The 11,341-nt window shown below is 49.0% G+C and overlaps 1 protein-coding gene across 3 annotated transcripts in view; it reads left to right on the top strand.

The window, feature by feature from the left end:
* HNF4A (hepatocyte nuclear factor 4 alpha) overlaps positions 1-8,012 on the top strand; it is a 35,796-nt gene extending 27,784 nt beyond the window's left edge. For all 3 annotated transcript variants that reach the window (XM_042049621.1, XM_042049629.1, XM_042049612.1), the window contains exons 5-10: positions 76-231; positions 3,144-3,231; positions 3,751-3,906; positions 4,193-4,429; positions 5,095-5,217; positions 5,866-8,012. In XM_042049621.1, the coding sequence (XP_041905555.1) occupies positions 76-231; positions 3,144-3,231; positions 3,751-3,906; positions 4,193-4,429; positions 5,095-5,217; positions 5,866-6,008 (903 nt within the window). In that variant the 3' untranslated portion in view covers positions 6,009-8,012. The remainder of the gene's footprint in view (positions 1-75; positions 232-3,143; positions 3,232-3,750; positions 3,907-4,192; positions 4,430-5,094; positions 5,218-5,865) is intronic.
* The last annotated feature ends 3,329 nt before the right edge of the window (positions 8,013-11,341 follow it).

Here is an 11,341-nt window from a genome sequence, read left to right on the forward strand (position 1 = left end):
CCATGGGCTGGGGATTTTCCTGTCTGTGTTTCCTGTGTGGCACTGCCCGCTGAAGGGTCTCTTCTCCCCTTCCAGATATCATCCCCGGTTCCTGTGATCAACGGAGACATCCGAGGGAAAAAGATTGCCAATATTTCCGACGTGTGTGAGTCCATGAAGCAGCAGCTGCTGGTGCTGGTGGAGTGGGCCAAGTACATCCCCCCCTTCTGTGAGCTGCCCCTGGATGACCAGGCAAGTCCCCCCATCCACCCCACCTCGCTCTGCCCTGGCAAAGGCAGTGGGGAGCCAGAGCCAGCTGAGACCTTCAAAGAAAATGCTCATTGTGCACTCTGTTATCCTGACTGCTGCAGCTGATTGGGAACAGCATCCATACAATGGCAGCACAGGCCAGGCATCCATACAATGCCAGCACGGGCCACTTGCATGTGCTGCTAATCAGCCGATGAGCACAGCCAGATAACACTGAGCTCGAATTAGGTCCCATATCAGATGAGCATTTTGGGGTCACCCAGTCATTTATTAATTATAGTTTGCGCAGCACTTTGAAAGCCTGAAGTGCTATACAAATGCTTGGGGTAATCAGAATTAGCATGACAGATTTCTGGCCTAAGGTCTGCCCAAAACTTAAAATCTGCCTGTCTCTTGCTGCTTCCCACCTGGGAATATGTTTGTATCCATGCTCCCAGCGTGGAATTTTGAAGCTAAACACTAGTTTGCTCCCAAGGCAGTAGAAAATCTTTATCCAGGATTAAAAAGCAAGCATATATTTGCATTTAACAGAAATTACTAACATGACATTTGCGGGTTCCCTAACGAAGATAAGCACAGTGGGTTTGGTGTCCTCTGTAGAACTGCACTGCAGGATCTCAGGCAGGAAATGCCTCCTGTGTAAGTCTAAATTTCAGAGGTCTGCAGCAGGTGTTGAAGGACATGATATGTGCCCAGCCTTGACCAGCACGTGTGGCTGTGGTAGCACTTCTGGCAGGGCCAGCACAGGTCCTGTCACAGGTAGGAAGGTATTTCCAATCTGCCCAGGGTACAGTCACAAATCCAGCATGTGTTCTCTTCAGCTAGGACCAGTCTCCAGCCCTATTGGCCTAGGGGTAATTTTTATATAATGAAGAAAAAGGATGTCCAATTGAGAGAATCCAGCTGATCAAAACCCCCTAAATCCTAAATGTGAGCTCTTTAGTAACCACCCAGTAGCACCCAGAGCTCTGGGGAATTCAGTGCTCTTAAAATGGGAGCATGTTTCCTTCTTTTCTATTGTGTGCAAGTGCAAAATCATTTTAAATTATAAGAAATCTGTTAAATTGCTAAGGAAAATACAATTCATAAATTAGTGAAACCAAAATGGACTCCAATGGCAAATGCCATTTACACAGTAAACAGGCTGCAGCCCAGCACAGCCCTGGGGCAGCTCTGCACAACCCATCACATCCTTGTGCCATTTGGAACAGAGGCCCTAAACCTGGCCAATAACTCTGCAAACTACAGCAACTTCCACATGAGCTCATTTTACAGCTGTGGGGCTGCAAAATTCCTCAAAGGAGAAAACAAAACCTAAAGATGACACAGTCTCAACCCTGCCTTCCCACAAGGGAGAGGCTGCTCCACAGGCATGAAATACATCTTTTGTAGAAAAGATCATACCCAACCCCTCATTCTCCTTCTGCACTAAAATGTCAAAATTACCGTGTTTGGTGGGGCAAAGCCATTTCATCTCAAAGTTCAAGTTCATCTTCATTGTGTTACAGCTGTCTATTTATCCTAGCTCACAAATGATGTGAAATGATGTATCTCAGGTTCATCACTGCAAGAACCAATATCAAATGAGATGGTTTTGCCTTGTTGAAATAATTGACTTTAACCCTGCTCAAACAAGCAAATTTTATGGACACAAAAAACGTAGTTACAAACTGAACCTTCTTGAATTTGAATTAGGCAGGAAATTTCTAAGTGAGAGCTTCACTCCCCCCTGGGACTTGCAGTTTTCTCCTTGTCGAAGTTTCATCAGGTAGGAAAGATCAGTTTTGTGCATCTCTGGTCATTCTAAGCAGCTCAGCTAACATATCCACCCATGTTTGGACAGCGATAGAGAGAGGCTAGATTTTGGCATCTAGATAAAGATTCCCCAGTATCATGTGTGCACAGTCTTTTTGCAAGGATCTCCACTCTGTTGATTTTGCATAACCTTTTTTACCATCTGCAAAAAACCCCCCACATCCCTCTCCTAGACATCAGCATCTTTCCTAACCAGAGCTCTCTTCTGTGAGTGATACATTCTCCTGGCATTTCTAGTAGGGTAAGACTTCTCTTGGCTTTGTCAGATGCTGAGGATAACACACCGGAAAAGGGGACCATTCCCATCAGGACATACTTTTCAGCATTTCTCTATTAATGTTTAATGATTGTTTTCTCCAGCAGAAGCTCCTGGCTGGACATTAAGAAGCCTCTGTGTCAGGATGTCCAATCGTTAACTTCTCTTTCTGCCTAAATCTCTGAAATTTTTAACTGAAGGAGGGCAAAAGATTCAGAACATTCTCAGGAGCCACTGGAGGGTGTAAGATGAAACACTTCAATCATTAACAGCAGGGGAGAAAAACATCCCTTTGGCTTCCCTGTCCCCAATTCCTGTGGCTGTGGAGGGGACGAATGGCCAGGGGGTGACCCCACCAGCCAGCTGGACATGGGTCCCCATTGAGTGTGATTTCAGTGGGAGCTGGGCACAGCCCAGAGGGACAGCAGCTGTCCAACAGCAGGGGATTGTACTTCTCCCCACTTCCCAGGATGGAGTGTGGTCCCTGGTTCTGCGCTTGGTAGGAGCTGTCTGCAAACAGCCCACTGTGAACATGTCCCACACTGGTGCGAGGTCCTGGGACAGTCTAGGATGGTCTTGCTCATGACATGTGTCCTCAATATGGGATATTTCAGGTGCTGTCTACTATCTGTTGGTTCTGCTGGATTTATAACTGGTTTAGCCCATTTTTTGATCTCTTTCTCTGCCTGTAACTGAAGAGGGGCCCTCACTCCCCATCCTTGAGTGCAGTACAGGAATGCTGAGCTTTCCCTCTTGCTTACATGAAATCAGAGCCTTGTCTCAGTCTCTGCGTCACCCAAATAACTTTTCCCTGCCCTTGCAGGTAGCACTGCTACGTGCACATGCAGGGGAGCATCTGTTACTGGGAGCTGCCAAGAGGTCCATGGTGTTCAAGGATGTCTTGCTGCTAGGTAAAAACTGCACTTCTGCTCCCAGCCCATCTGCTTCTGTGACGCTTCCCTGCTGGGGTGAAGGAGAGGGTGGTTCAGTGTTTGTGGACATCCTTTTTGCAGGATGGTGGCTTGAGCTGTTCTGTACTTTAGCAAGCCCAGCACAGCCTTTGAGTGCAGCTAGGCCTGGCTGACATTGACATCAAGGCCACAACGTGTGGCAAACTTGGGGACTGTGAACATTCATGGTGCACCCCGAGGTTTGTGTAAGCAGGCTGTGGCGGGATTGAGGAAAAAGTTCTCACTGCTTGGTCAGCTTTTCCTCACTTGAGTGGCTCCTGTGTAATGAGAAGCTGCTCTGAAAATACAGATCAGAATTTCTGGTGTTCTGAGACAGGGTAGGGGCAGAAGGAGGAACTTCTTAATTCCTCCACCCCCAAAATTATCTCAGCATTAGTTACCTGCATTTTGAACTCCTTGTCACCCTGGATAAGTCTTGAGCAATGACAAGGTGATGGTCTCTGTGCCGCTTCTCCGAAGGAAATGATCACATCATCCCACGGAACTGCCCTGAGCTGGTGGAGGTGAACCGTGTGGCCATCCGCATCCTGGACGAGCTGGTCCTCCCCTTCCAGGAGCTGCAGATAGATGACAATGAATATGCCTGCTTGAAAGCCATCATCTTCTTTGACCCAGGTATGCCCCAGCTTGGTGAGGGGTTACCATTCAGAGGGGACTAGTCTGGGTTATGCTGGCTAACACCGGTTCTGAGTGGTAGAAATGCTGCCTGGTCTCCTCTCTGAACCAAACTGTTCTTAGAGGGAGGGGAGAAGTCAGTCTAAGAAGAGAAAAATTGTCCATCACAGCAGCCGATGGGGAATCAGAGGCAGCTCACCTCAGGCTGTGCCCAGACTTCATGCTGTCACTGACAGGCAGCCCCCAGGGGAGCAGCCTGGCGAGTTTGCTGTGTGGGTTGTTGCAGATGCCAAGGGACTGAGCGACCCGTCCAAGATCAAGCGGATGCGGTACCAGGTGCAGGTGAGCCTGGAGGATTACATCAACGACCGCCAGTACGACTCGCGGGGCCGCTTCGGGGAGCTGCTGCTGCTGCTGCCCGTGCTGCAGAGCATCACCTGGCAGATGATAGAGCAGATCCAGTTCGTTAAGCTCTTTGGCATGGCTAAGATTGACAACCTGCTGCAGGAGATGCTGCTGGGAGGTGAGTACTTGAGGGTCTGACAAGAGGCCTCTCAGTGTTCCCCGTTTATTGTCCCCTGGAGAACCTCCTTAGTCATTGCTCCCTATCTGGAAAAGTTAGAGACAGCCAGTCTGCAGGTCAGCCCTTAACTCACACAAAATCATCTCCCCTGTCCTTGACAGGGGTAACCAAGGGTCCTCTATCTCTCCTCACCTAAACAGATGCATTTAGCTATGCCTCTATTTACAGAGGCATCCCCAGCCCTCTGCACATGGATAAGCTTTTCTGTGCACTCCCCAGACTCCTACCAGGCAGCCATTTCACCAATCCTCCTCTGTCAGAAGGGACTCATCAAAACAAAAAGGTCTTAAAGCTCAGGTTGAAAGAATGTGCCAGATTTTCTAGTGGGATCATCCAATGGGACAAAACAAAATGAAAAAGTTCCCACTGTGCTATTCTTTACATGGAGGTGGGACTCAGGAGTATATAACCCTGCATAAGAAGACATGCAGGCAGCAGGCAGGGGTTAGTTAGTTCAAGGCATCCATGGAGAAAAAAGGGAAGGGTGTGCTCTAGTCACCTCTGTACAAGCTGGTCATGCACAAAGCCTTGGACACTTGGGTGGGTCTGCCCATCCAAATTGTCTCCTGCCATTGTGGCAATTAATGTCTTATCCATGTTCTTAGGCTCATCGAGTGAAACACCGCACGCCCACCACCCCCTGCACCCTCATCTGATCCAGGAGAACCTGGGAACAAACGTCATTGTGGCCAACACAATGCCTCCTCAGATGCACAACGGGCAGATGTGTGAGTATATCCAGAGAGACAGAGCTCCCAGGAGAAACCAGGAGCTTTTCAGGGTGCATGTGGAGGTAGTTTCTACCTTGCACAGAAATTTGCAAGCAAGACAAAGTTTCTGGTAATGAGCATGTGAGAAATTCCTATGCAGAAAGGAGGGAAAGACAAACAGAGAGGTGGGTTAGATTAGATTAGGCCAGACTAACTGATTCAACAAGATAGTCCTTGGCAGACAGTAACTTTTACATAGCCCTTAAGGGATGAATGATCCCATCCAGAGCTTAGTGAAATCAGTGGAAAGGCTCCCTTCCCTTGAGTGGTTCAGACACACCTCAGTTTGTCCTCTGCAAAAACACAGGAGAATCTGGCCCACCACATGGGGCCACCACTGGGGACCTTGTGCTGAGATGACCTTGGCTGACCAAAAATGTGGTCAGTCCAGGCCAAAATGTCAGCAGCTCTCCTCACTTGATATTGGTTATTGTGGTTCTCCTGGGGCATCAAACCATGCCTGAGTGTCTGGGCTGCCCTACAGCAAACACACGAGCCCTTAAGAGCCTCTGCTGTGCTGACACCTGCACCCTGCACGACTGAGGACAGATCTCAGTGCTGTCAGGTTTGTGAGGCCCTCTTCTAATTTGGTTTCTCCCTCTTCAGCTACTCCAGAAACTCCACAGCCTTCTCCACCCGCGAGCTCAGGACCAGAGCAGTACAAGCTGCTCCCTGGAGCCATTGCCACCGTGGCAAAGCAGCCCACCTCCATCCCACAGCCTGCCATCACCAAACAGGAGGTCATCTAGCAGCCCACACACCACCTTTGGAAGACCATGTGGGAGAAAAGCCTGAACTGACTCTGCCACTGTGAAAAGAGAAGCCACCCAGAGGTCCCTGGGCATGAACACACGGACTTGCTTATTGGACTGTCCACCACCAGAAGCTGTCTGCCTGCAGCTACAGACAGCACGTGCCACAGGCAGCCCCGAGTCCCAGAACTAAGGCTGAAGCCTTGCTGAAACCCTCAGTCCTTGTAAGGAGAGCCAGATTCCTGCCTCCCTCTGTGGGGAGGTCACAGTGACTGGCTGGGGATGGGCTGTTGCCCCACTGTCACCTCAGTGCTGGTTCAGCACACACCAGACCCCATGAACAAGCAATTCCCTGTGCATTGCGAGTGGAGGGCTTCCCTCCCACGGCCGTGCCAGCCCCCCTGACAGTCCCCAGTCCAGGCAGACTTGGTGGAGGTGGAAGCTCCCCCAGGAGCATCACAGCAGGTGAAGCACATGGGGTTTGCCCAGGCAGCACTGGCAGAACTGCTCCTCAGCCTTGGCTAGTCCCAGGTCTTTGTGTGGTGTCACCCTCCAGCGCACTAAGCCCCCCAGCCAGGTCTAACAAATCTTTTCAGCTGATGCTGGGGCAAAGTTTGGCCCGCCAAGATACTCCACTGCCTTTTGAAGGGTTTTGTTATTTCTGTGCCATGCCTGCCCTCTCACCACAATGCTCAGAGAGGCAACCACTGCCAAGCTCTTCCCTTGCACCACTCACTGCCTCCTGGGAATTTGAAGGACCATGGGATTCCAGAGATTTCCACTAATGGGATGGGGTGACCCCCTTTACAGGCTGGCAACACTGCCCAGAATATCACTGGCCCAACTACCGCTACTCAGCAGTCAGAAGAAGACCACTGGATGCCTATTTGGGAGGAAGTGGGCGAAAGATGTAGGAAGGGGAGAAACCTATGAGGGTGAGAAGAGCCTGAGCCTCACAGATTGGACCAAGTTCTTGGGCTTCCCAACTGCTGAGAGCATTGGGACCCAGGATCTCAGTTCAGACCCAGCTTTAATGCTAGGATATGCCATACAATCTACTTCTCCAGTGCAGTGCCACTCCTTCAGCTTAGAGTGAGTGGCTGATAACAGATTTATAGGTCTTCCTAACATGATAAGAATTCGTTATGACTCATTCAGACCTCAGAGTGTTTGAGAGCACCAACTTCAAAAATTCAGTTCTTGGAGTCCTGCAGAGAAAAGCGACAGAGGTCAAGCAATAACCCTGTCTCACCCAAGCCCCTTGGGTCTGCCCCAGCCTTGGGTCTGCCCGCCCTGCTCTGCTCCCTCCTGTCCCTGTTTCTCTGTGCCTGCCTGTGCCAAAACCCTGCAGATCTGACCTTTGGTTTACAGCTGGAATCAGGAAAGGAGCCCTCCTGCACCCAGCCCCTGCTTCTCCAGGTGCCAGCAGGGCTGGAGCACCCAGAGCCCTGCACCACTGCAGGCCTGAGTCATTTCTGGCCTCTTGGGAGGATGAGGGTGGTGGAACCACGGCTGCCAAGAGGTCTCTGGTGGGGACAAATCTGAGCCAGCTCAGCCAGAGGAGCTGCAGGTCTGTCCCTTGATTTCCAATGCAAAAATGAAACACCTCGTGCTGGCGGTGTCAGAGGTATTGTATGGTCTCAATGCTGGTGGCATCGTACCAAGTAATTTATTGCAATGATGAATCCAATCATTTTCTGTAAATTATTTTGTAAATCACATTGATTATTTATAATTGGGAGATTAAATGAAAAAAAACCCCAACCCTGTAATAACCAGGCTGTCTTTTCCAACTGCAGCAACCTTTTTTCCTGTACGTAGACATACCTTGTGGGGAATCCTTTTTGGTCCATTTGCACCAAGTATTCCTCGATATTGTACATTAATTTTTGCTGGTTTCTGCCTTCCAATGGAAACAGAAGAATATTTCTTCACAGGAGTTTGTATTCATTAAAAAAAAAAAGAAAAAAAAAGAAAAATAAATGCAAAAATATTTTCTAACTTTTCCCAGACAGATGGATTTCTTTCTTCTGGGAGGATTTATTTCAAGTCGAGGGGCTAACCTCCCTGTTGCTCTGAGCACAAAGCATATGTGTATAGAGAAAAAAAGCCCAAACAAGTGTTTGATGCTGTTGTCAGCTGTTACTATTTCCTGGCAAGCCCAGTGCTAGCTGGTGTCTGTCCTGAAGCCACGTGTGCTGGAATCATAAGACTGAATGACAATCCCAATTTTCATTAAAAGAAAAACAAACATGAAGAATAAATATTTGCTTCCATGATTCCAGGGAGCTTAAAGGCTTGAAGTAACCACATTCTGAAAGCCAAGCAAAGGATACTAAAATATGTTATTCACATTTCAAACATGTTCATTTTTATATCCCTCTTGTATTTCAAAGGTAATTTCTGAGCACTTTGGGGTGGGTGATTGTGCTTTGGTTCAAACACAGCCACCCTACTGCTGGCAGCAGGTGAGAGCCAGACTGAGCCTATGGGGCACAGTAAGATGATCAAGTGAAAGTCAATTTATCACTGGTTGTAAAGGTGAAGAAATACACTGGCAATTAGAGAAAGCTCTTAATGACCTGCTTTTCTGACCATGGGAGCCTGTGCTCAGCTGTAGCATGCCCAGGAAGGGAACAGGAAGAGGGGAGAGAGGTGTAGATGGCTGTAAAGATTAGGTCTCTGGGAAGGAACAACATCCAGCATTTTCAGCTCTGATCTGCAGCAGCTGGCCCTCATGTTCCCCCATCTCTCACCTCTGATGAGAATTGAGGTGGGCAGTCTTGTTCCAGGTACAAGGGATGAGAAGCAGCCTGATTTCCCATCCCATTGGCACATCCAGTGGCTTCCCAGTGAGTGTCATGCTGGTGAAAACTGTCAGCAGGGATGAGACCCAGACTGCGTTTGTGGACCGCGTGGAGACAGCATTTAGAGCCTGTCTGTACTCTGAGTCAAGGATGTGGGAGAATAGGACAGATCTCAAATAACATGCCCTCACTACCTGTGCACCTGTGATGATGCAGAGCCCCAGCACCACTGTGAATGCTTGAACAAGGGAACCCAAGGCAGTCACAGGACATGTTATCCCAGCACACACAGGACTGAGAGGTTAGTCCAGTCAAGAAAAAGAAAAGGAGTTCATTCATTCTTTTTAATGTGGAATAAAAACCCCCTGGGACTCCTCTGCTGTGATCCATGGTTGGTTTTACCTGGGTATGTGCCCTAAAAACTCCACATATGTAATATCAAATCTTTGAAGCAATAAATTCTCCTGGACTCCTTCCCATGAACTTCTCTATCAAGGTTGCCCTTTACCTGGTTAATCTTAAATCAGTGCAGTTCCTACAGGAGATTTCTTATTGCTGGATTCAGCTCACTTGGAAAAAAAAGCCCCATGAACTGTCCCAGAAGCAACCTTGTCCTTAATTGGCATCCTCGATCCCAGCTCTCACCTCTTTTGTCACTCCAGCCTGGAATCATCCTGAAACACTGGTCTTGCCACTCGTGGGCTGTGTTTTATCCTGCTGGGTTCCCTGGAGCCACAAGCAATGTCCCATGTCACAGGAGATGGCTGCTCCTGAGTATTGGTCTTTGACACACAACTTCCTTACACTGTTTTTGAACACAAGAGCTTTCTGTGCCTGCAGCTCAGCCTAGGGATGATTTCCTTGAGAGCACTATCTCCGGCTGAGGAATCTTTTCATGATGTCCAAAGATCTGTGAAAGTGGTATTTTTAGGTCCTTTGGCCACTGTGAAATGCATTCTTTTCATATTCCTTATATAACTTCCATCTGAAAGAGCCAGCAGGCTTTGGAGCCTTTTCCACAGCTTTCATATCTCAGTGGTATGGGGGGGGGGGGGAAATGGCAAACAAGTTTTATGGCCTGCATATCATCTCTGACAAAAGCAACTATTGCTGCTATTAAACTTACAAGTGCACACACAGGCACAGATAGTCATGAACACCAAGAGGCAGCAGGGACAGCTCAGCAACGTGGCACTGCTGAGCCAGGCAATTCCATGTGCCAGGCTGGCCAGTTCCCTCAGGGCTTAATGCAAATATCACCAACCTGTTGGGGAACTTGGGCCACACACTGCACAAGCCCATTCCACTCAGAGAGGCTGGAGGAGGAATGGTAAGGTGTGGGTATGTTTAAAATCCCTCTCCCCATTCCGATTGAGGTGTGACCCTGACAATCATAAACACACCTAGCACCTGAAAAATTGCCAGCCAGGCCAGTAAAAATGGCAATATATTGTCAGCTTCGTTATGTGAGAGTGAGCAGCAGAGCTTGGCACAAACAACACTGCAGTCACGACCTGCAGTTCAGGGTCCTGTGAGAGAGAGGAGGCTGCTGGGACCAACAGAGTGCTCCCAGTTCAAGCCCGGGAAAGAAGAGCTCTGAGTCTAACCTGGGTCTGGGAAAGAAGGTGGTTTGGGAACTTTATTTCCTAGGCTTACTCTGGCTTTGGATCTGGAGTGATGCCAGTCTTGCCTGATCATGACCAACATCCTCCAGAGGCCTGAGGGCACCCCTAACCTGGAGATCAGTCATGGGTTACACAAAGCCCCGGGCTCTGCTGCCAGGCTCCACTCCAGCCCCTCACGTCTGGTGGTTCTGCCTGGCTGGAACCTGTAGTCCCTTGTGACCCCATGGATTCACAAAGACCAGGGACCCCTTGCCAGCCTGGGGGACCCCACACCAGATGAGGGATCTGGGGGAGCTGTTGTGATTCCTCAGCTCCTCCTAGAAACTGATCTGCACAAGAGCTGCCTGAAGGAATGCCTGAATAGACACCCACCACAGAAAACATCCCAGGTCAGACAGGAATTCCTCTCTGCTGCTGCCAACCCAGGTGTCAGCACTGGCTGGAACATGACATGTTCCCCCTCACTGACCGGGAAAGTCATTACAATAAGGTAACTCATAATACTCTGTTCCTTCCCAGGACTCTCCAAAATGTCACTGTGCCTTAAAAACATTTATTAATTAATCCTGCTGACAGGTTACTTACTGTTAACCACTGACATGGAGCACACTGGTTCATGCATATCCTAGAATCCACTCACAGCAGATTTGCCCAGACAAGCAACTGAGAAAAAGCTTGAGGCAGATGCAGCAAAGAGAAACCTTAGTGCCAGACCCAGAATGCCTGACTCTGAACTACAGCACTTCCAGCACAGATAAAGGATAACCATTGGGATCCTTGCTTCTCTCTTAGCAATATTTTAATGGGTGGGATTACAGTGGCATTTTCTCACCTGGGAGAGTACACAGGAGACCTGCTGTGCTGCACACCCATGGAGGAGGCAGTGGAGACAGCTCAG

The sequence above is a fragment of the Corvus kubaryi genome, unplaced genomic scaffold (genome assembly GCF_017639235.1).
Source record: "Corvus kubaryi isolate FWS band 111438036 unplaced genomic scaffold, C.kubaryi_AGA036_p1.0 134, whole genome shotgun sequence".
NCBI classification, from domain to species: domain Eukaryota; kingdom Metazoa; phylum Chordata; class Aves; order Passeriformes; family Corvidae; genus Corvus; species Corvus kubaryi.